This window comes from Anser anser, assembly GCF_964211835.1.
Source record: "Anser anser genome assembly, chromosome: 4".
Classification (NCBI taxonomy): Eukaryota; Metazoa; Chordata; class Aves; order Anseriformes; family Anatidae; genus Anser; species Anser anser.
In genome coordinates this window covers 60,248,185-60,272,366 of record NC_139724.1, presented here as the reverse complement: position 1 = coordinate 60,272,366, position 24,182 = coordinate 60,248,185, and the positions used below count along the sequence as shown (strand labels likewise).

General features: G+C 43.9%; 1 protein-coding gene across 8 annotated transcripts in view; it reads right to left on the bottom strand.

Annotated features, from left to right (window-relative positions):
• PPARGC1A (PPARG coactivator 1 alpha) overlaps positions 1 to 24,182 on the bottom strand; it is a 360,860-nt gene that overhangs the window by 42,599 nt on the left and 294,079 nt on the right. For 6 of the 8 annotated variants that reach the window (XM_083834446.1, XM_083834449.1, XM_083834452.1 and 3 more), the window contains one exon: positions 18,209 to 18,388. In XM_083834446.1, the coding sequence (XP_083690572.1) occupies positions 18,209 to 18,388 (180 nt within the window). Of the gene's footprint in view, positions 1 to 18,208; positions 18,389 to 19,761; positions 23,205 to 23,489; positions 23,935 to 24,182 lie in introns of those variants that run through there. The other 2 variants (XM_083834447.1, XM_083834450.1) reach the window with 2 other exon arrangements.

Here is a 24,182-nt window from a genome sequence, read left to right as displayed (position 1 = left end):
TAAATTAGGGCCTCTCCACAGGTTTTAATGGAGCTGTGCAGATTTACGCTAGCTGAGGATCTGGTCCTCTGCTCTTTGGGTTTGTCGATGAGAAGCTCAGAGCAGCACCTCCCACCTGCTGTACCGGTACCAGCCTGACACTGGGACCAGCAGCAGCCCAGCCAGGGTAGCCCAGAGCCCACCGAGGGCTAATTCATCCTGCTTACCACGTGAGTTGTGCAGCTGAGCCCTGCGCTGCTATGACTAAGAGCAGTTTAAGCACAGCTTGGGTGTACCTAGCCTATGATGTAGCAGACCCTGTGCTCACATTCACTGCTAGAAATACACTGATGTATCTGCTTGCGGCAAGCGTTTCCTCAATTTAAAAGTTATCCCTGCTGAAGTTTACACAAGTTATAGTTCGAGCCTTCCTAACTGCCAGATGCACAGCAAAGAGTTTTTTAGCACGGCATATGCCTAACCCCAGGAAGGAAAAGTAAATCGCAGCCATGTGAATACTACAACGGAGGTGGAGCCCTGCACGTGACTGGTTTCAGTTCCAGCCCAGTGGCACAAACCTTACCGTGCCCTGGGAAACGAGAACATGTTTAATTTCATTTCTGGAGGCAGAAGGCTGGAGCCACCTACCACAGCAGCACGACCTCTGCTCCCGAGCATGGGACGCTGCCAGCACGCCTGGCACAGCCTGCTGAGGGTGGGCAGTGGTACCGCTCCTGTTTAGGCAGCAATAAAACCCTGTTTTGTAAACTGATGTAGGGATTACACGCACACTCACACCACCAGTGGCGGGGGGGGGGGGGGGGGGGAAGCAGAGAGAGAAGAAAGTAAGTATGGCACACTTCATCCTATAAACTAGAGAGGGGAAAAAAAAAGCCCTGTGGTATTTCCAGTAAAAAGGAGCTATCTGTAAGTGAATAATATTGCACATTTTTATATGCCACAAGCACTCCAAGCTGCCAGCTTAGTGTTTCACAACAGCCGAGGGCCTTGCTCCCCGTTTCGGCAGCGAAGGGAGCCCCGGGCCTGCAGAAAGGCTGCTCGGTGAGCGTAGCCCAGATGTGGCACTAGGTTCTCCTTTGGATTACAACGCCACAAACCAAACGCAACCCGCCAAAGTCAACGGCTTTAAATCAGGGCAGATTACGCTCGTAAGTGAGAAGCAAATCGGGCCCTTTGTGTCCGCCCTCCTTTCCCCAAGAAAAACGAAATCCACTCCCTCTCCCTCAAACGCATCGACAGCAAGAGCCCAAGCTGCGAAAGTTCAGCTTCACCACTGGCACGATGTTCATTTCCATTAGGCTGGGTCTATAAAACCCTCCTCCTATTTCTGCCCTTCCACAGTTTCGGAACAGCGAAGCCTGACATGCTGTTCTCTTGCAAAGCCACGCTGAATATTGGGATGTTTGAAAAATCTATACTGAGAAAGCTCTTAAGACAAGAGAGGCTGAACGTTTTCGCCACAAATGGTTTGTTTTAGCTATCTCCCTTCCTCATGTGCGGCGGAAATCAGACAGCTTATTGGCTTAGCTTGTTAGGCCAGGTTAAAGGGATGCGATGCTGAAAGGCTCTTACAGAAGCTTACCCTCGGACTAAAAATAGCAGGCACTAGAGAATTATCTTAAATACTACCAAACTTGTTCTGCACTGTGAATGCAGATAACTGTAATATGTTTCCATTTTTGGTAGTTTTACAGCTTTTTAAAGTTATGCTTGCTTTAGCTGACTATTTAATTAGTTTCTGATTCTATTTGCCACTTTTTCTCTCAGAGATATAGCCTGAGGGGTACTTTGCCTATGAATCCTTTGTATTTAGCAGTGTTGCTATTGTTAAAATCTAATGAGCTGTTGGATTTGCCAAACACTCGGTATAGGTACAAACGCTTCTTTGAAATATAAATGTTTAGCACATAGCAAATAGCAAATCAAAAGATACTCTAACGCTGCACCCTCGCTCTCTCATTGCATATCTCATCAAAAGAGAATAAAAATAAAAATCTGCTTTATTACATTTAAATTCTGAAATTCCAAACTGCATGTCTGAATGAGACATTTTTAGCTCACTGCCCAGGCCTTTAGAAGAAAACTAAATGATTTTTGGTACCGTAAGAGGACTCACATATCAGCAAGGCTCCATAGTCTATAGTCTAACGTGTTACCCTGCCAGTCAAACTGTGGGGCTCTCAGTATTTTATTTGGGGCAAGACCCTTTAGTCCCTAATGAAGCCATCTCATCTTTAAACATAGAGTCTTTAAAAAAAAAAAAAAAAAAAAAAAAAAGCTACAAGCTGATCTCTTTAAGTGGTCTTAAGCGGAAAACCTATTAATCTCACTGAAAGCCATGATAAGATATCAAAATAGTAATGCCAAAGCAAAGCAGAAATGTTCTCAGACTGTATATAAATGCTACTCCTACTACAACCAGTCTGAAATATATCAGTCCTATTGCTGTTGCCTCAACTCTCGGCACTTCTGCACGGCCCACCATCGCTGGGACTTGCTGCCCAAGCACAGATCAGGAACTTTACAGGAATCCCGCAGCAAGTGCCTCTGCATACCAGTTCCCACCCGCAGCCCTCCACGTGAGGTCTCAGGTGCTACAGCGGTCTGGGCACCAGAACGAGTGCCGTAGCAGGAGCACTACATGGAAACCGATTCAGGCACATATTTCAGCATGTTTTCCAGTATTTGTTCCTTCCCATCATGACTGGTTTTACCACAACTTTTTAGTATGCATCATTTCTAATATAATTCAGAAATGTAAAAAAATACCCAACAACGTGGGTAAGGCCAAGTTCTAGAGACAAATGTTGGGCAAGGTCAAGCTAGAACCCAGCTCTGTAGCTGAACCAAAGTTTCTTTCCTATTGGGCAGACATCTCATCTGACTCCTGTAGAGCTGGCAGAGCCTGTCCTCTTAGACACAATTTTTCGTTGACTCTCTTGCAGGGTGAGAAATGTTTCTGTTCTTAAGCAGTAGTGGTATCCACAGATATATGCCCCTGCCTTTATAAGCTGAAGCATAGTGGCATAACCTAGCCACAAGTCTTGCAGTTGGCATTAGAACCATCCATACGTCTTCATTTGGGAAGCAAGTTTTCATTTTTGAGTCAAGAGTTAAGTTCACAGCCTCTCCGTCAAATAAACAACGTGTCTGTTGTCACCGGGCTGCTGAGCAAGCCCTGCCTTGAAAATATGCACTCAGTGATTTTAGCCGCCTATTGCTCAGCCTTCCCTTCCACAGTCAGGCAGCAAAAATAATACTCTGTCTTCGTTATTATGATTAACATTACTATCCATCTCCCACAATTTCAGTTTCTACTGGTTTTGTGTGACGTTGGCACTACCAAGACAACAGCCCTGTTGCACTAAATGATCTCCAGTCACGTTGTAAGGGAAAGGATCCGCACACAGAACTTGCGGTTTAAGCAGACAAGATGAAGAAAGGAGGATTTGAATCCTCGCTATACAGCAGGGGCTTTGATGCACCGAGATTACTCAATTCCTCCAGGTCAGGGAAAGCCGACGGGTGCAGGCCAGCGCTCCGACCAGCAGCAGCCTCCCCTTCAAAGCAGTGAGCACATCTCACCAACACCAACAGCACACGTAGTCCCTGGTCCATAGCACTCGGAGCCAAGCTTCCAGCTGACAGAAGAAGACCAAAACACGGTTGTCTAGAGCACTGAGTCACAGCAATGTAACTAAGGGGACGCTCATTTTGTGCCTTCATGGAGCCCGGCAATTCCGATGGTTTTGGTACAACAGTATGTGCCCACATTACCGTCATTCCTGAATGGGGTTTTCCAATGAAAGTTAGCAAAGAGGTGGTAGTGAACAGACACAACGGAACAAGGGCAGTGTGCCATGTGTGTTGCCTGTACCGGAAAGTCACAGAGACACCGGGGTGAAGTGGTGGACGTTCAGCACTGCAGCACGCTGCAGCAAAGGAGGGAAGTTTGGACCAGAGGGAAGGAACACAGTCATGGCTGAGTTCAGAAGCAAGCATTGAGACTGTATAGCTTACCCTGATCAGCTGGACCCAACCCTCAAAAGGTCAGAAGAGGCTGTAATAAAACACAGGAGGAAGAGGCTGTAATAAACCAGCAATTCAGCAAGTGTCTTGGAGGAACGAAGGGTTCACAAAACATATTGTCCTCAGTTTTCTCTTTGCATAAATTCCTTTGGGAAGATGAAAACCAGAAAATATCAAAAGCAGATTGGATAAGTCATTACCTGTCCAGATAGACAAGGAGAAGGGTTTGCCCCAAGGAAAAATAAACAGGAGAGAGTGAACGGAGCATTCAGCATAGCTTCATCTCAAAGATTTCCAAATTGCTATATACCAAGTAGGAAAATACTTTACTTAAGAATTTGGGTGGTGTTTAGAAGGAAAAGTATTCACCAAAGCAACCCCTCTTCATCCCCATCAACCTGCCCGTGGGCCCCAAGGAGCTGAGCCCTGCAAGAGGACAACATGTTGAGCATCTGCAACGTCTGACCACATTCCGGGAAGAAAAAGAGAAGAAAAGCCCTGTTGCACTGCTTTTTGCTGAATACTTTATTTAATTCTTTTCTTTTGCTAGTGAAGAGACTATACTTCTGCTCCTTCTGGATACCGTTTTAATAGCTCAAGATCAGAGCTCTGCAGTTAGGAACCTGCTGAGCTGAAGTAGCAGACTGCGGTGTGGCACTCGTTTGTGGACTTGGTGTGTAAGGCCGTCACCCACCACAGCCTGCAAAAGTCGTTACAAAGTCTGTAGGAAGTCAGACAGCGGCAACAGAGGGAGAAAGTGTCTTTGGCACAGGATCAGGGATAAAATACTTTCACAAAGGTATTAGTGGGATATCAGGCAGAGTGAATTGGAATTAGTATGAGGAATTGTGCCATTAGCACCAGCAACAGATTAAGTCCTGATGATTTTCCTTGTATATAAGGTAGAAGAAGACAGGGTAGATATTGTGTGCTTATTGAAGCGAGAAGGTTAGAGATAAGATATAATCTAACCAAATCATGGAATACAATTTGGGAAGATACTCAAGAGTTACGGAGTCTGAATTAGCAGGTTTGTCTCATACCTATTGGTACAATTATGTCCTGATGCGAAACAATTATTGGATTCCAGAGAGGGAGAACATCAGGTGAAGTGGCCCTAATCCTTCATGAGCTGAGTAGCATTCGGGACCAGGAAGGACACCTGCACATACCCAAAGGCACAAGTATTCAGGAAGTAGGAGGCAGGCATCTACAAGAACATTGCAGTGTACAAACCTGGCACTGGGAGATACATTTTCTTTGCACACAATCCAGATGGACTTGAACATTTAAATAGCAGTCAGCAATATTTTGTAGGTTTTCTTTCCAATTCTATGAACCTTTTGACTCCTCTGCTATTGAAAAAAAAAACCAAACACATTATGCCACGCTATTGTTCTTACATCTTCCTCACACAGTTATTTTGCTAAGGTCTTTTCCATGAGAATGGTTTGGCTTACCATTTATCAGCTGCAAAGTTAAAAAAAAAAATCATTTTAGAACTGCACAGAGCATTTGTAATGAAAATTGAAGATGTGCAAAATTTGTCTGAGATCTCATCTTAAGGCCTCTCAAGAGAACCTCAGCTAACTCATGCACGGTTGCTCTGTGAAATGCAGTTGTTTGCACGGAAACCTGCTTTTATTTTTTTGATTTCAGCCAAACTCATTCTGATTTGACTCTCTGGGATTAACAGTGATGAGGACTAATGTGGAATGTCTCCAAATTTCTACCACTTTGATTTTCAAAAAGATTTTTTTTAAAGTTGGATATTCTAAAGACATAATAGCAGATGATGAGTCTTGGTCAGAAATGACTACAGTGTGATGCACTTCTGGACAATACATTGAAGGGATTTCTCTATAAGAAGAAAGACTGATTTTAGGAAGGAACTGGGACAACCTAACCACTCTGTTGAAAGGGATAGAAGGGCAATGAGTTCTACGGTAGGATCTCTTCTTTTGCTGACTCAGTGAAGACACATTTGTCATTCAAAGACAAATTAGAAAAGGGCATGGATCATGCTACATAGATGCTCAGTCTCAGTTATCAGCCAGGTACAGGCAGCTTCCAACGCATCTACCTCCAAGTGCATTTAAAAAAAGGCAATCTCTTTTGGTGGATGTGGACAGAATGTCTTTGTCAAAATTTCAGTTTGAGCAAATACTGCAAAGCGGTTTAACACGGGGAGGATTTGTTCCCGCAGAAATTGACACAAATTCCTTTAGGACAGGGGCAGCCACCCCAACTGCACAGCTTGGATTGCCAGGAGATAGAATTAGGGAAACTGGAAGATAACACTGTGGCCTAATGTAAACTCTTAAATCTGTTGTAAACAGAGCAGTAACATTGGCACATAACAAAACTGGTATCTGTCATTGCACTCCCAGAAGCAGGTGTAGGAAAGGACAAGAGACATGACTGATTTTTTGCTCATCCCTGTGCATTCTGGTCGGGACAAAAGGGTATGCTGACAAGCTGTGGTACATAACCAACGTTACATTAATGGAGGGCAAGCTGGGATGGTTGTGTAGAGGAGAATAATGTGAGATCAAGTGCATGTGTCCCATTTTAGGCTCCTGCTAAATGAGCAGCACAACTTGGAAACAAGAGACTTGAGACTACAACATTCCTGGACTTTACAGGCTGGACTGACAGAAAAGCCCAGGACATACACACGCAACTCTTAAAAGCTCCTGACATTCCTGTTGTGCCAAGACACATCTTCAAGAATATTTATATACACTATTTTCAAAAACACATCTTATGTTGAAGTTTAGGGATAGGCCAGCATCTTTCTTTGGCTTTGGGTTCAAAAATCTAAGCCTCACAAGTCTAATCTTGTGGGAGATCCAGAAACAGAACAACCACCCTCATGCAGCATGGGGCTCCCCCGACAAACCTTCTTGGGCCTGGACAGGGTCCCCAAAGAGGCAGTTCAGGTGTATCTGAACTGTGCTCACCAAGCAAGTGCCAGAAATGGGGTATAAGGCCATTTTGATGGTTCGGTGGAGAATTAGCCCTCCGCGGCCTTTGAGTTCTAACCATCAGCTTTACTGCAAGGCTCCCGCATTGTTTTCCCTGTGTTGCTACAGGAAAGGTGTGCTCCTTCTCCGAACAGAGCCTAGGAGAAACACCAATATTGAGCAAGAGCTAATAAATCCACCCCGAGCACCAGTCAGCACTATGCAGAGACATGCTTTTGGCCCTGCAAGAGCTAATCTTGATTTAGCTGTAGGAGCACTTTGTCAGTGCTAACAAGCTGTGTCTGACTAGTTAAAAAGGGAGTATGGCATCTTTCAAATGCCAGTATTTCTTAGCTTACTAGGCCCAGTCCTTTTTTTTTTTCTCCTTCTTCCCATTAAGTCTGGAGAGAAACAAGTCTCCACGTTGGGATGTACTAGTTAAGGCAGCTTCTCTCCACATTTGGCAGTCCTAAATCATGATGCCATAACTGCAGCTTCAAGCCAGCATCTCCTAGCTGGGCTGTAGGTCAGAACTTTGTTCCCTGGGCTGGGCAATACGGGGAGCTGGCTGTGAGGAAAAGGAGCTCTGTTACACAGCAGTGCTCTCAGGCCTCTCAAAGAATAACCTGAGTAAAACCTCACCTGCACGCCCTGAGGATTTACCTGAGCTCTTATCTTCTTTCACTACTTTTGCTCTTCAGTGTGCACACCATTAAACAGGGGTAGGCTGGTCACTAGTACATACGAAGAAACTATCCTGCAACTACAAGGTTTTTAGGTATTGCTATGAGACAAATAAATAAGGACTGTGTTTAGCAACTGAAAAAAAACAAAAAGAAAGGAAAAAAGGGTGTGGTCCAGCTCACAATCAAGGAACCTGGCATGTCAGCTACTGAATGACCATATGAAAGCAGTGCAATTAATCTTAATTTGTGAGATGAGATTTTCAGGAAGGTTAGGTATCTATGACTAGTTTAAAAAGTAAATGCACAAAGAAGTAATGTGCCGCCAGAATTGTAACAAAAAGATTGCATGGAAAGTTATACATTATGGATGATTTAGCAATATCATAGATAGCACAGGCTCCAGCAAAAAGAGTGAAATCATCCCTATCTTCCCATTTGTTGGCAGAATTTTAACAAGGGGCTCCTGGGAGCTCTTGGGGGCTCCTCCATGGCTCAACAGACAAATTAACTCATCAAAGGGAAGGTAGGGATGATTAACTAACAAGAGCCCCCTCCAGCCCATCACTGGCACATGGTTATTTCACCCAGATGGTGTTCACCTAGGTGAAACTGGTAATGACAGTTTCAGATCAGATTTACAGAAAAACATAGATAATAAGGTGATGCAAGAGTGACATGATAAGCGTTATTGGTCTGTGATGCTCTAGACTGTGCCAGAGGCAGCAGAGCTGTTTTGTAATGTTAGCCTCTGTTTTGTAATGCTATCCTCTCCACCCGAGAGATTTCCTGCTGCAAATGGGAGACTCAGTCTCCAGAGAGGCATTTGACCTGACCCTTCCTATATGAGAGTGGGATCAACAGCAAGCAAAATGACAAGAGATGGCAACACTCCCGTTGCATACAGGCAGAAGCAGTTTGACACCCTTTTGCTGGAAATGGACGAATGCCTCTGTAGAGTTAAGGACTGGGAGATATTTTCTTATGCACTAGAAAAAAAAATAAATTTTTTTGGCTTTTCACCAGATGCAATTGAGGTGACAACTGGTAACATTTTGCTTAGTATCTTCATACAAGTGTGAGGAGTGCTTGCTGGGCTTTTAAGGACAGTCACTATAGCCAATAAAATCCACACCAGTCCTGGTGGGGGAAAAAAAAAAAAAAGCATAGCAAACACAAAACCAGAAAAAGAATTCCAAAAATGCATAAATTTCCCCCAGATAGGCAGAGATAAATGCCTACTGCTCCTTTTGTGGGTGCCCGGAGGGTCAAATGCCTTACAGAGCACATCCAACCAGATGTCAGTAAGCATACACTAAAGTTTTTGTTTATTAAAATAATTGCATCTTTATTGCAAAAATAATTGCATTTTTATGGATTACGACAAATGCCCTCCTGAAGTGGAGAGAAGAGGCCCAAGGTCCTCTTTGTTCAAACTCACGCCTGGCAGAGCGGATCACACGATAACTAAATGCAGGTAGTTAATTGATGTATAGCGGGGGGGGGGGGGGGGGGAATCATGGATACTAGAAGACTTTTAAAACTCACATCATCCTTGCTTTCCACTGAGGGTCAACGGCTGCTCTGTGGAAATGCACAAACCTACAACATTCTCACCAAAATCGAAATCCCGGTGGGAAGTCTCACTTCCGTAGCATTAATTACCTGCTCTCTCCAAAGCAGTTCCTCAACCGCTGTCACTGCTCAAACAGCAACCTGGGAGAACGGCGATTGTTTTTTGGTTTTTGTTTTTTTTTTTTTTTTTCCCCACTAAGGTTTAGGAGTACTTTCAAAAGCAATTTTGAGTTCTCTCCAGGAGAAACTACCATTCCAGGAGAAAACTCCCATTATTTCTTCTAGCGGCTCATAGGGAAGCAGAATATTCCTCAGACCAAACCAATCCTCTAGATACCTGTTATCACCACCTCCCTGCAAGTAATCTCTTGGGTCAGAAACACATTTTTCACCCAATTCCTCTATTTTCAGGCAACCATATCTCCTACAGGAGAGATTTGCAGTCCACCAAACTACTTGATGGACTGCCCCTCTGAACCCCTATAAAGATTTAATATCGCTGAGCCCTCAAGGAGCACTTGTGACAATAGGCAGAAGTAAAGAGCTGTAGGAAGCTCTCCCTGCCCATTTGACACCTCTAACCCTGTAACGTGCTCGGGAGGGCTGATCCTCCTAAACTTCACATGACGAGCTAGATGGCTGTGAGCAGCTCAGGCAACTTGAAGCTGTCATAAATCAACAAGCCAACAACAGGAGCCCAAGGAGCTCCTCACAGAAAACACGCCGTTCTCCTGGCATCGTCTTAGTAATCAGAAGTACCCATTACGGACCAGCACCCCATTGTGTTACTCACAGTAAAGCACAAAAGCACAGATGTGAGTGAGGAAATGAAAGTGCTATTTCACTGCACCACACAGCTAAGACTTCATGACAACACCAAAATCTCAATAGGCTTTGGGTTTGTGCTTTCACAAACAAAACCCAGTGGTTACTGCATGTGGTAAAGAGCAACCTCCAATCATGGCCCTTCAGACTCATCACGGAGTGCTAATTAATTTCTCAATCGTTATGAAGCAAGGCTGTTGCTCTGTGGTGTCAGAACGGAAAATCCAGCCAAAACCACCAACTACGTGTCCCAGAGTGGCTGATTTCCACCAAAAACATGAAACCAGCCTCCAGGGCTGAGCATCCACATACACACAGTCAGGTCTCTGTGCATGCCGACGCTGCAGCTTGTCACTTGCACACTTAGGCATCGGGATCCCTTATGTACCTGCATAAAACTACCGGAATAAAAAACAGACACTAGAGAAAAAAAAATCCCAAAATGCTGACAGGTGACAACCCGCCAGAAAGGTTGCCAGTTTTTGGTGCATCTGAGTATTAACCGCTGTACTTTAACAGGAGCAACAAGCGGATGAGATCTCACAGGCACACACAGACACAAGGAGTTCCTTGTATTTTTTCCCATTCATGTGGAAAAAAAAAAGTTATACACGATTCAATACCAAATCTTTCTCCCCAAAACAAATTTACTCCATGTGATTTCCTCTTTCTGACCTCCACGTGTGCAATAGGTTACCGGCACTACGAAAAAAGAATCCTAAATTAAGCTTCACTATGATTTTATCCTTCTGTAATGGCATGGGCCTGAGTTAATGTTAAGTGGGATGGGGCAGCAGGAAAAGAGCAAGCCAGGGTTAAGATGGAGCGTTTAGCAGCAATTAGCAATGATGCGCAGTATAAAAATAGAAACAATTAAAAAAAAAAAAAAAAAGAAAGAAAAGAGGTTACACTAGAAATAAAACCATTAAGGGAAATAAATTTAACAGTTTGGCCAATTAGCATTTCTCTAAGAAAGGCAAACTTTCTGCTGCTGTTGTTAAGTAAATGGGGAGGCAAAAAAACAGAGAAGTCTTATCAGAAATATTTACTTCACACTAGCAGTGACTCAGTGAGTGTTTTTCCAACAAAAGGCAGAACCACCGTCCCACTTTTTTGTGACCCTCTCTGCAGTTCTAGGGAGAAAATATTTAGTTGAACATTATCGTAAGCTAGAATATGGCTCTATTTATGTGACAAGTTGACAACATACAATTTCATGCTTGTTGAACTGATCTGTGTTATATATTCACTGCGAATATTATGAAGCCTCACCATTATAAATATGAAACAGTATACATTTATTCAAAATAACTCCTGCAGTAGCAATTTATAGCTCGGTTGTTTGCGTGCTTATGAAGTCCAAATGCCACCTTAAGAAGCTGCATCTCACTAAAACAGATGTGGAGTGTGACTGTGACCAAAGTGGATTTAAGATGACCTCTGTGAAAGGAGGCTATTACATTTTTGTCTGTATGGCAGCTGACACCAGTTTGTATTTAGATATGTAGCCAGTGGGAACACAGTGTAACACAGTGTCCTGAAGGGCCCATTTTAACATGGGCCAAGACATTCGTCTAATGACCTAATTAGCTTACTACTGTTCTGCTGAGTGCTATTCCTCCCTCCTGCAAAAAGGACAGGTACTCTGCTGAGTAGCAACACAGTGAGCATCTTAAGCCTTGGCTGCTGCAGGTGAAATCCTGGCAGAGGAGTGAAATATCTCCTTAATGGGACTGTGAAGCAGATCAGTTGCATTTTCTTGATCACACGCCTGGGGAATGGTGTTGGTGGCCTCATACATCAAACAATAAGCTCTCAAAGCAATTGTTTTTTTGTTCATTTGGGAGCTCTTTCCTGCCTGAAGGTTTCAACCAATGTGCGAGGTTCTTGCATCAAAACGGAGGCGAGTTTAGCCAGTCTCCAGTGTGTCCAACTGGGAAAGGAAACGGAGAAACAGCACACCTCACTCGCACTCAATACGGGGCATTTGCATAAATTCTTCCCAATTACACAGCAGCTGGTTTGAGTAAAATAAATTCCACTTACTGCTTGAGCGTTTTTAAATGTCAGCATAGCCAGCCGTGGACTATAGTTTACATACGCCTTCCACACAGATGTAATGCTATTCAGCTGGGCTCCTATTTAGAAGGTGCAGAATGTGAGTCAGGGCAGAGGCATCTGAAAAGGTACCGCAGTCAGATGTGTAAGAAACTCGACACGGCTCTATTAGGAGTATAAACATTCTTGTTCTTTTGCCCACTCTCTGATATTTTCTTCCATCGGAATTGAAGGTCTTTCTCCCGGTCACAAAAAGGGGTTTTATGATGCATTGTTACCTTTTATTGTTCTTATAAAGTTTCCTATCCCAAATCTGCATCTTTTGCCTTTACGTTTATTGCTGTGTTAAACCTACAGTGTTGTCTGTTTCCCTACTAAATCTATCCTGTAACCACATACTGTACATTCATTTCTCTAGGACCTCGGTAGCTCTTATCTGTTTGCTTTTATGATCTCTTATGAACTGCTAGGAATAGCAATTTGCAGCGCTGTTTGTAAAGTCATCTCGGTCTGAACTCAGCCTTCCCCTTTTCTGTCATACAGCGGTACTCTCTGCAGTGAAATCCCATTTGCCAGAGAAGAATTTCATTACAGGATGCACTTCAGAGGGACACGAGTTCCTAAGTATCCTGTATGTGCTTATCATGTAAAACATTTAACGTGCGTTAATCGGAATTGCAAAAAGCTGCTCATCGGAGCAGCAGCCCACATGTTGATCCGGTCCTGTGTTACCTTCCGACTTGCTGATACGTTGCCTGGTCCATGGTACTGCCCAGAGCTATTCGGTTTCTGCTCTCTAAGGCCTCAGACATGCTGCTATGCTGTTCACACAATCTCAGTTCTTTTAAGCACTTTGATAAGCTTTATTCTGCCATTATACCATCTAGAACATCAAACACAATGTTTAAGTTCTATGTTAAATCACAATCAGTTCCTATTAACTGTTCTGAGCTCCTCATTTTTATCAACAGTTACTTTATTAAATCCTTAATAATATAGATGGAATAGTTAGTTAATTTGTGTGTTGAGCCATGGATGTTAATTTGTAAACATAATAACATACTGCAATCATTTGCATAATAGCATTTTAATCTTTTTAGTAAAAGCTGTAATTCCCTACAAAGTACGCTGCAGTAGAAACTAAGTGACTATTGGTAATAATAAAAAAGGCCTTAAAATTCTGATCCTATTATAGTGTTGGAACATACCCAAACTGCTACCATAATCTCTGAAATGTTACTGTTCTCTGATTTAGGTGTCTGTGTCAAGAATAAAAATGAAGTATAACTGGTAGCAGTAGACTATTTCCTAAATGTAATTTAGTATTCACTAAGCACCAGCACTTTGCAAATAGCTCTGAGGCTTTCCTTCAAAGTTCAGAGCTCTAGTTATGCATATTGTGTGAGGTACACCATGCAGCTCACCTCTAGACTTTGTTGTGCTGAATAGATGGCTATGATAAATCATGCTGATTTGGCACTGAAGGGCATCAGCCATCAAGGATTTGACTACTATGTCTTTTTTTCCCTGAGATTATATCTCCTTGAACTGCCTGCCCTGGGCTACTAGTTTTGGAGAAAATTAAAAAGTGGAAAAAATGCTAGGAGAGGCCAGTACAGAAAATCTATATGGGCTCAGTTCTCTGGAAACCCATTAACACCAGTCACAAGACTGGCAAAGAAAACATTGGTGGTTGTTTAAAAGTCAGGCCAAGTCATTTTACGCAAGATCTGGTAATTCATTAATCAATCTGGCTGCAAACCTTGAATGAATAACCTGAAATAGTAAAAGAGACTGGCAGCACCACAGAATGTTAGAGAGTCTACGATTTGAACCAATGCAAATTACCCCGGTGGAGTTTAAGGCTCCCCTCTACCCTCATTATCTTCCTGATGCAAACCCTTCCAAATATATAAGAAATCATTTATCTCCGTGAATTTCCCTGCTGCCAGGAGTAAGAGAGTATACATTTCATTGTGAATCTCCTTCTCCCCCCACATTCTCATTGCTTGCAATACAGCATCTTTTGGCAGCCTACAATAAAGCACAGTAGCCTATGTAGGCTTTCCAAAAACACAGCACATAGCACCGTCTTGAAAAGTAACCTGGGCTACACCTATGCAAAACAATTAAAAATAAAGTCATCAAATATGTTGAGCATCTCTCCGGAACAGAGAATCATGTAAATAACTGAAATCCACAGACAGGCAGGCAATTCAGGTTTTCTGAAGTCCCCTTAAAGGCTCAAAAAGTGTTTTTTCAAGTATGAGAACACCACCCTTACAAATCGGTATGATTTTACGCAAGTTCATTATACTTTAATAGGCTATTGCCTATCTATAGGCTGCCTTTTCTCTCTGCCTTAATTGAGCTATTTATAAGTAAGGCCAACAAAGCGATATATCCACTGTAGATACCTTCTCTCTCCATAATGCTCGGCACGGTTCATAAATAATTTTAAATATGACTAACCTTCCATGACAGGGTATGGTATATTTGAAGAAGCCTCAGGGGACAACAGTTTTTGTAACCAAAAAGCCTTCTTATTCATGTCACGTCAAGTTCTACAGTTATTCACGTGTTCACATAGCATTGGCTTGGAGAATGGAAACCTCATTATTTTGATTTTCTAAAAGAAACTAGATCAATTTTTTACAAATACCATTTTTTAAAGGCCGGTTCTTTGTAAAAGCAAATAATGGAAGTGAACGATGCAGTGAAACATCTAAATAACTGATCTTAGGTGACTTGTTAACTATTTAGTTGCACAAACTTGTGTCAATAGACAGTAGCCTTAGGGATAAGAACTTATGCATTTTATCTTTCCAGTAGTCAGAACAACAGTCAAAGAAAACCAGGTGAAAAACAGAAGCTATCAAGCTGTGAGCAGAAGGAAATCAACTGATTGATAATACGCATACATACAGACATTGGTAAGAAACGGACAGGCTTGGTTCAGGATTTGTTACACTGCCATGTGAGCAGAATAATGCAGCAATGAATTAGGTTCTTCTGCAAGATACTGGTGTGCTTTAGTACTAGAGTGAAGGCCAATATCTCATCACACCTAAGCTGATGGGAGCAGGGACTTATACTCAACAGTTACACACTATCTAGACTAATTGAACCTTTATCTCATTTGGCTCCTAGTTGCTACCATAACTATTAATAATTCGTCATCCATGAGACTTCCAGCGCTACTGGAATTGCCTAAGCTTGTGGGTGCTCAGCTCAGGCGAGCTTCCAGGAACATGATTTGCAGAAAGCCTGAAAATTCACTTTCTGAAATAAAATATTTAAAAAAAAAAAAAAAAGAAGTTAAAAAAGTGCACCAGCTTGAGACAGCCAGGAACTTTGTAAAATGATTTTTCAACATAGGCCCTGACGTAGTCAAAGGCAGATGTAATGCATTCGTAACTTAAAGGACAGTGCACTTCATTCAAGGTTAGATTTTGCAATTAACACTACCTGGCTTGTGCAATTAACACCATACTTGTGCTTTTCAATATTGTTTGCCATTCCTGTTCTTTCCCTTCCAGTCTGAAGAGACTGTATTTCTATTTTGATATGACTAGGCCTCATCTGGAAGCTTAACTTATATAACACTTATTACTCCCATGATGATATGAGAGTCAAAAAAAAAAAAAAAGGTTTTTTTCTTTAAAAAGAAAAGCCAGTGTGGATCAATACGGAAAAATCCAGAGATTACCAAATGGGAAACTGCGTAAAACTTCCATTCTCTGAGCTAAAACAAATAGTTCCTCATAGAGTATCTGAGATAATCTCTGGAGAAAGAACACATCTTCTTCTGTTCTTGAGCACCCCCAGTCGTCACATTACAGAGCGGCAGAGAGGAGAAATAGTGCTATGTATCCAGCTGCACGATGGAGACTGGGGACAGGGTTAATGGATGGGAAGAGAGAATAACTGTTTCCTTCCCATTTTCCTAGGCCAAGCAACCAAGAAATGGAAATAAAACACACTACGAAACAGAAAATAGTGTTGTCCTAGCACTGCAGCATTGCGAGACGCTATTAGAGAACAGTTTGTCCCTACAGGTAAGCTCGGGCCCATCTGTGCTGTCAGAGACAGCGGTGCATCCTCTAGCTGAAGTCGATGAGTGCTAGGGAAGCCAGGCATTTACATAAAGGACAGCAGAATTTGTCCAAAAAGGAAAGAAGTAGCATATTTCACTTCCAAACCATTATTTCTGACCTATCAGTTTCTGCCTAGATGCATCCCCCCAACTGCATGCCTCTGATTTCTTCACACTGGGTCTTCAGATGCATGCAGGCCCACAAGGCTCCCGTAAGGACCGGTACCTCCGTGTCACCATGTCCCAACAAGGTTACATACCAACTCGTACGCCTGTCTCACTGTTTCCAACACGCTTTGATTTCAGAACTGGAACTGCCTGATTTAGGAAGTGACAACTGCTATCCAATTGCTAACCTTACATTTTGAAAGTCTGTATCTTTCCCTGATTCTTCCAAAAGAAAAATGCCTCTTCATGTGGCTTTCGATAAATGAGGAAAAATACATAGATGTTATTAAAAAAGCAAACCCACTCTCATCCAGTATTAATTCTGATACCAGCTGCAAGTGTATTACCTGCCCCCTGCCTCCCTGCTATTGACACCAAAAATTTACAAACAGACCAGCTGTACCTCGTGCGAGGGGTGCACCTGAAATCCAAGCGCAAGACACAGCTATGAAACTTTGCAAAATGTGTCACGGGACATTACAAAACTACTGAAAAAATGAGGGTCTAAGAACAGGGTTAATTTCATTCTGATTTGAATAAAACTAATTCCAAACTGCTTGGATGTAAATGACAGAAAGATTGAATAGAGAGGGCCAGCTTCTGCTATCAGTTATGCCGATAAATATAAATCCTGAGTAACCTTATCAGCATCAGGGAGATCACCGTGCATTTATAGCTGTATACAAAAAAGAAGAATTTCATTCAGGACATCTTAGGCAAGCTATATTTTACCTTCAAAAGCATTTTGCTATACTGTGGCAGTTAATCTTTTCCAGCTATTAAGCTCCAGAGTGATCATTCGGGGCTTCCCCCGGCAAGCGGGGCCGGCCGTAGTTCCTGGAGCTGCCGAGGCCACGTGAGAGGCGGCACCAACAGCTTACTGTTGCACAAGGTCTTCCTGCCAGCTAATCAATTTATTGTCCAATTTCCCGGTCCATGGACGATCTATTGCATTTTCTATCATCGCAGAGGGAAGGTGGCTAGGGTTCGGGGGGGCATAGCAGCCCCATCACTATGGGGTGGAGAATCATGAAGGTTTTACACAACAAAAGGAAGAAGACTGGAGACAGAGATAAAGAGACCGCAGCCCTCCTCTTGTAAAGCTTGAACCCCAAGGCAGTATTTTAAAGAAAACATTTAAATCTCTCCTACCACCCTTCAAGGTTTACTTTCAGACCGCTCTCTGCCAGGAGATCTACGAAACATCCCAAACGATGAGCTGGTTCCTGAGCGATAACGCGACCATCAGCCCTCGCTGCCTTGCCTGCTATGTCCACCCATTTCCCCTCTTATACTCAACCTACGGGGACCTCTCAAACTCTGTGCAAAGTGCTCTGAGAGGAACCTTCTGATACAGTAAAGCCCTTTACAAAACAGGCACCAGCTCCGGCTCTCCACCGGCTGGCTCCTGTGCTGCACTCCGCTCCTTTCCAGTGACTGCAAGAGGAAGACAGCAAACAGGTTTCAACTTTTGTTTTTCCTCATAGCTGACAATTGTGCAACTCCTCGTCGTTACACCACAGCACAGCGTACTCGAGGCACTCTTCAGCCGTTTCCTTTCAGAAATCAAAACTTCCATTTAATTCTTTTCAAGGCTTTTTTTTCCCCCTCTCTCCAGATCACAGGCCTGCTTTTGATCATGAGGATTAAAGGCACCAGGCAGAACCTGTAACGCACATCATCACGTCTGCTGTCCCTCAACGGGGGAAAAATAGTAAACCCGTTGTCCACCAGGCTTAAAAAAAAGAAAGAAAGGAAAAAAAGCAAGCAAATGCCTTGCAGCGTGCGCTTGAATCACCTTGCCTTACCTCGAATATATTGGCGGGTTCATTGCTGTACTGGTTGGAGATGATCTCTGACTGGTCGCTGTACCACTTGAGCCCCCCCAGAAAGCTGTCCGTGTCCAGGTCGTTCACGTCTAGTTCGGAGAGGTCAAGTTCTGGGAGATCTGGGCAAAGAGGCTGGTCTTCGCCAACCAGAGCAGCACACTGCAGGAAACAGCAATGCAGAAAGAGTTTCATTAATTGCCAGGAATCTATTAGCTTTAATATCATGTGATAAGAACTAAACCTCGATTAAGCTATGGCACAGGGCCACTAGAATTGTTTTCTGAAAAAAGACAACAAACCACTAACTATTAGATCCTTGTTAGCCCCGCACAGCTATTCAAAGAAGAGGGGGAAATAGGAGGACGTAAGCTGCCTTCTCTAACATGTCTCTGTACAGGAGCAGTCACTTTCCTTCTCCCTATCCTCTTTGACAACAATAGTGTCCAAATGTTTATAAAAGCACGGCCTTATTCTTCTGCTGCTTCAGAGAGAACCGGTGCAGGTACAAGTTACAGCTGAATACCTCTGGGCAAGGTCTTTCCTGCATTTCCTGATGCATTCAGGTTAAAGATGCACAGCCTGTTCCAGCCTCCAGCCCTGGAGGCGAGCTCAAGCTGGACATACTCGCACTCTCGCTTCTGCAGATCTTACCATAGTCCTCGAGGTCAGCTGTGATGATGGCCACCGTGTGGGCATGACAAAGTATGGGGCAGAGGTGCTGCTGCACTGCTTCCCCAGCAGGCTAAAAGATGCACAGAGCACAACTGCCAGTTACGCAGCAGGGTCCTGGCCACTGAAGTGTGCTCTGAAACATCCCTGTATTCACTTCAGGGTGACAGGCACAGTCAGTTCATGGAGCCTTTCACCTGCTTCGCACACTACCTTTTCACCATATGGCAAGTACGTGCATTGTCCCAGGCCAAGAGCTTCCACCCAGCCCCTTAATTGTCCCCAGACAGTGGCTGCTGTAAGGGAACCCGATGGTTTCCTTTCCCCTGGCAGCCCAGTAGCATGCTGCTGCTGACTCAGTAACCCTAATGGAGAGCGTCCACGAAACGCTTTGATTTAGGTAGGAAACAAAGTCTGATCTGCACAGCGACTTCAGCAGTGCTACATGTGTTTGTCTCCATGACTTGCGAACAGAGCAGTGCTAAATACAAATAAACCTGGAATAAGTATCCTTTTATATGCTAGTATGAAGCTGATAGAGTACTGACTTACCTACTAAGCAAGAAAACCATTAATACCACCCACTTTAGCACGGCAATTGAAACCACCCAAACCCAGCTCTCAGTTATGGTACACACACAGCAACAGCTTGGCAAGTAACGGGGCCCCGTACGTCAGCGTGGATGGATGAAGCAACTCCTCCTGCGCTGTACCATGTACCCTTGGGACCCATCCCCAAACATCTACATGGGCACGGTGCAAAACACCCTCACGTTTTTTTAAAGTTGCAAAGGTACCAGGCACTGAATGGTTAAAGCATAGATCTGCTGTGTCTCAGGGCTCCCACGCTGAGTATTTCTCACCCTGCGTTTAGGGTGGCCAAGAGCCTACCCAGACAGCAGGTCCTCCTCCACTCCCGTCAGCCGACTGGGTGGCTTGAGCCATTTCCCAACTTGTGTTTGGACTGAAGTCAACCCAGAAAATGCCACTTTCTGGAGAGGCGGTAACACAGCGTCCACCGATGCGAATTGCTCAATACTTGGATATGTCACTCTCTGAAGGACCGCCTTTCACGAGCACGCAAGCAGGAGATGCTGAAGGTGAATTTCATTGAGGTTTTGTCTCCGGGAGCCTCGGTGCGCCCGCAGTGCATGGGCTGCATGCAGCGGCGGAGCCACCAGCGCCGATTTTGTCCGCTGGCACACGGGCTCGGTGCAGCTGGCGCGAGCTTTTATTCAGTGGACAACTTTTACGTCTACCAGGACGCTATGAGATAGTCATGTAACAGGCCAAGGGGCAAGGCAGGTTGCAAAACGAGGCTCTGAAATAGCACTTGCTCCAATTTCCATTACTTAAGGGGCGGCAGAACTTTACGAAGTCAAAACCTCACTTAGGTCCTTTTTACTGCACACCATTTTTTTTTTTTTAGTATTATTTTGGTCATTGAAGAAAACAAAGAAAAAATTAAAGAGTTCCCTCTTCTTTAGTGCTAGACATAACCTTCCAGAAGCAATCTTATAATGCAGAGATGACCTTTTTTGATGCTTGGCTGAAATCTCTGATCTCATTAAAGGATAATCTAGTTTTTGACTGAAAAGGTAGATTCTCAGCATCATTCTCAGGTTTGTGTTGTGGAGGTCAGTAGCTTATAACTGATGCCGTAGACTTGTAAAGTATCCTGCTGATCTGTTTCTGCTTTCGTTTGTAAAAATAGCTTCAGTCTGTGAACCACCTACTTAAAGATGTTAACTCTTGGTAATATGCATTTTCAAATTCCTACGATGGGCTTTTGAAGGAACATAAACGATTGTATTTAAAAATAAATAAATCCTGCTCATCACAGCTTTCTTTTCCCTATAATGACTGCAATGTCACTTAAAAAATGTAATTGCTGAAATGAAGTATATATGCTCTTGCCGATGTTGACATGATAATAAAATCAATGTTTCTGAATATGACATTACGCTTCTAATCTGAGACACATTAGTAGCAAGTGTTCCTGTTATTAATTTATATTTGGCCTTTGGATGATGCCAGGTTTAACACTCCAAGTCCTAAAACTGTCCTCATCTGACATGCTGATATTTACTGTTTGCCTATACATCTGTAACAGGTGCACCTGCATTGCTATGAGACATTTTACCGTCTCCCCACCGTTATTTGATATAATAGTTACTCCATAACTGTGGCCTTAATTTCATAGTATCGTTCAGAAAGATAAAGCAGTCACTAAACACAAAAGGCTAATTACTGTGCGTTATTTCACTCCAACAGACTTTTTTTTTCTCTTAGTTCAGGCGCAAACAATAAATTAGCTTAACTGCACTGATAATGAATCATTATAATTAAGTATGATTCTCCATTAACCTTTTGAATGTTTTTGTGCCTCTGAAGGTAAATCAAAAGAAAAAAAAAAAAAGGAAGAAAAGAAGAAGACTGGACTTTTGCCACATTAAATATATTAATGAAAAAATAATCTTTGTTTTATTTTTAACAAGTTTTTCAAAGAGCCGAGGGGGCGAACCCAGGAAAGAAAGACAGACCTGACAGAATGCGTGTCATGTGGGTTCTCTCTATCAATCCTCGCAACCTTACTGTACATCACCTTCATTAAACTGTGAAACACTGGGGACGCTGATCAGCTACAGTGATGCAGGCCTTTATTAAGCAACACGCCATCCTGTCATTATGTGAGCGAGAATCTAATACATTTTAAGTTGACAGCAAACATTAATGATTCAAAAATGAAGGCTGCCTCCGGTACCTGCCGCCTGCAATATTAGAGATCGGTAAAGGTGATCCCCAGAGCCAGCACAGCAGGCAGGCACTCCTGTGCTGCTCCAGAAAGTGCAGTGCAGGAGCACGTTGGTAAAATCCTACCAACAGTTAATCCATCCACCGCACAATTAATATTAAGATCAACCCTTTTTTTTCCTTTTTTTTTTTTTTTTTCCCTCCGCACTATGAAGAAGTCATTGACATAAATTATCCATTCTGTTTCTAACTTGAAATTACTGCAGGAACTCTAGTGATTAAAATAAATCTTCAATATTTCCATATAACTGGTTCCTCAATCAGCTCCTAGCAGCATTAGGAATAGTACATGATGGAAAAATGAAGCTCCAGCAGCTGAGACCCGTGCTACAAGCCAGACAACAGCCCACAGGATACTCCAGCTACTCAGAAACAATTAGGACTTTGGAGCCAGAAAGTCATCCACTTACAGCCTTGACTCATAATAGCTACAGGACATATGAATTATCCATATCTATTCCACTTTACCAAGGAATCAAAACAAGATAAGAGCAATTACAATATGCAAACAGAAATCAGCGGATACAATGGCAAGCTGCAAATATTTAAAACTCGACAAAAAGACTTAAGGACCCGCATGCATGCTCCGCCAGATAGGGAAACCGCACTGGAGAACGCTGCAACATTTTTACTTTAGATGGGTATCTCTGCGTGGCGTGGACATCTTATTTAAAAGGCATCACACGTAACCTTTTTCTCCCTCCCCTGTTGCCTGAGGGGAGCGTTTTAAGCACTTATTCCAAGCTCGCAGCCAGGGGGTTAGCTCCTTCCAGCAGGTCTGTGCTCTGGCTTCCTCTCGACGGGCTCCACAGAAAGTTTGCCTCGCCGCCCAAGTTGCCCGAACTTTGAGGTAAGGCTCCCTTCTGCCGAATGCAAACGCGCAGAAATCCTCACGCCTCACGTTATACTCCAGAGATTACCAGGGAGCTGCTTGCCTTTTTTTTTTTTTTTTCTTTCTTTCTTTCTTTCCTCCTTTATGAATTGTAGCCAGCAGAAGCTGTGGGTTTGATGTATTGCCGTCTATTTTTACACAAGCAGCAGCGGCGGCGGTGGCAGCAGCAGCAGCAGCAGCAGCAGTTCGCACAGTCCTGCATAAACTCTATTCTCACGGTTCATCCTCTTGTCTCTGCCGTGCAGTGGCATTTAACCGTTTGTTGGACTACTTGGGCCGACCGAGAGCCCTGCTCTACAGGACATTAGCTACAGGATAATCATTCCAAGACAAAAGAAGCAGGGCAGCGTCTACTTCCAGAAATCTCTCTTAGAAGCATCTAAAGCAAAACCCCGGGGTGTTCGTTCCTGGGGGGGGGGGGGGGGGGTGAATTCTGCAGCTGACAAACAAGGAGGAAACCTGCCACAGAGCACAGTGAAACGAGCAAGGAAAATAGGAAGCCACCGGTTAATTTAACTTCTTCTTCCTCTTTTTTTTTGGAAAAAGAAACGTTAATCTTATTCTAAATAAACATGGCATTTTTCCAACCAGGCCACTAAACGCCACTGGAAAGACTTCAGACACTGATTCATATCAATATCTCGGAGCATAAATATTGCATATGACGGGGGAGAGCGAGCCAGAGGCACATGCAAATAGTTTCCAACTGCAGGAGATACCGATGACAGGAGCTAAGCTTTGATTTGCTCAAGGCACCGCCGAGTAACCTTAAAATAGCAAACTTACAGGAGTTGAGATAAGGCTCGGACTCGCTCGCAAAGTCCGCCGGCCGGCCCGTTTCGCCGGCTCCCCCCGCTCGGGGAGCCCCCCGCGCCCCCCGCTCACCTCGATGTCACTCCATGCAGAGTCCTGGCTGCACATGTCCCACGCCATCCAGCTCCCGGACCGCAGCGGCGCCGCTCGCGAACTACAACCCCGAGCCGGGCAGGGAGCACAGGCGCATGCAGGCGACGAGCCCCTCTCTGAGCGTGAACCGAAGGCACCTGTCTTACTACTGCTCCCCGTCACATGACAAAGCTATTAAAAAGTAGGCTGGGCTGTCACTCATCCTGCCTTCTTGTGCCGCCGCTCCAGCCGTGACGTCGCGCAGAGGCAGACCCAGGCGGAGGCGAAGTAAATCTTCCTAAAAGCCACTCAGACCTTTGAGGCTCCAGCACCACGCCGTGATTAAAATCGCATCGCCGCGCCACACCCCCGGAATTGTGCCGCTGCCTGCCATGCAACAGCTCCCGTCCCTCGCCGTCTGCCTTTTTTTAAATTTCTCCCCCCCCCCCGCCCCCCCCCCTTTTTTTTTTCCTTTTTTCTTTCGGCCAAAGCAAACAATGGGCAGAGCCGTATTTATGACAAATAAAAAGTAAAGAAACTCGGAGGGGAGCTGCAGCACGTGCGCCCTGAACAGCCTCCAGCCTCCCCGGGCGGCCACCGCGGCGCGCTTCAATCCGGAGATGCGAGCCCGGAGTTGGGCAAAAGTTACAGCATGGGTTGGCGTTTTTTATTTCACTCGGGGATTTTACACCT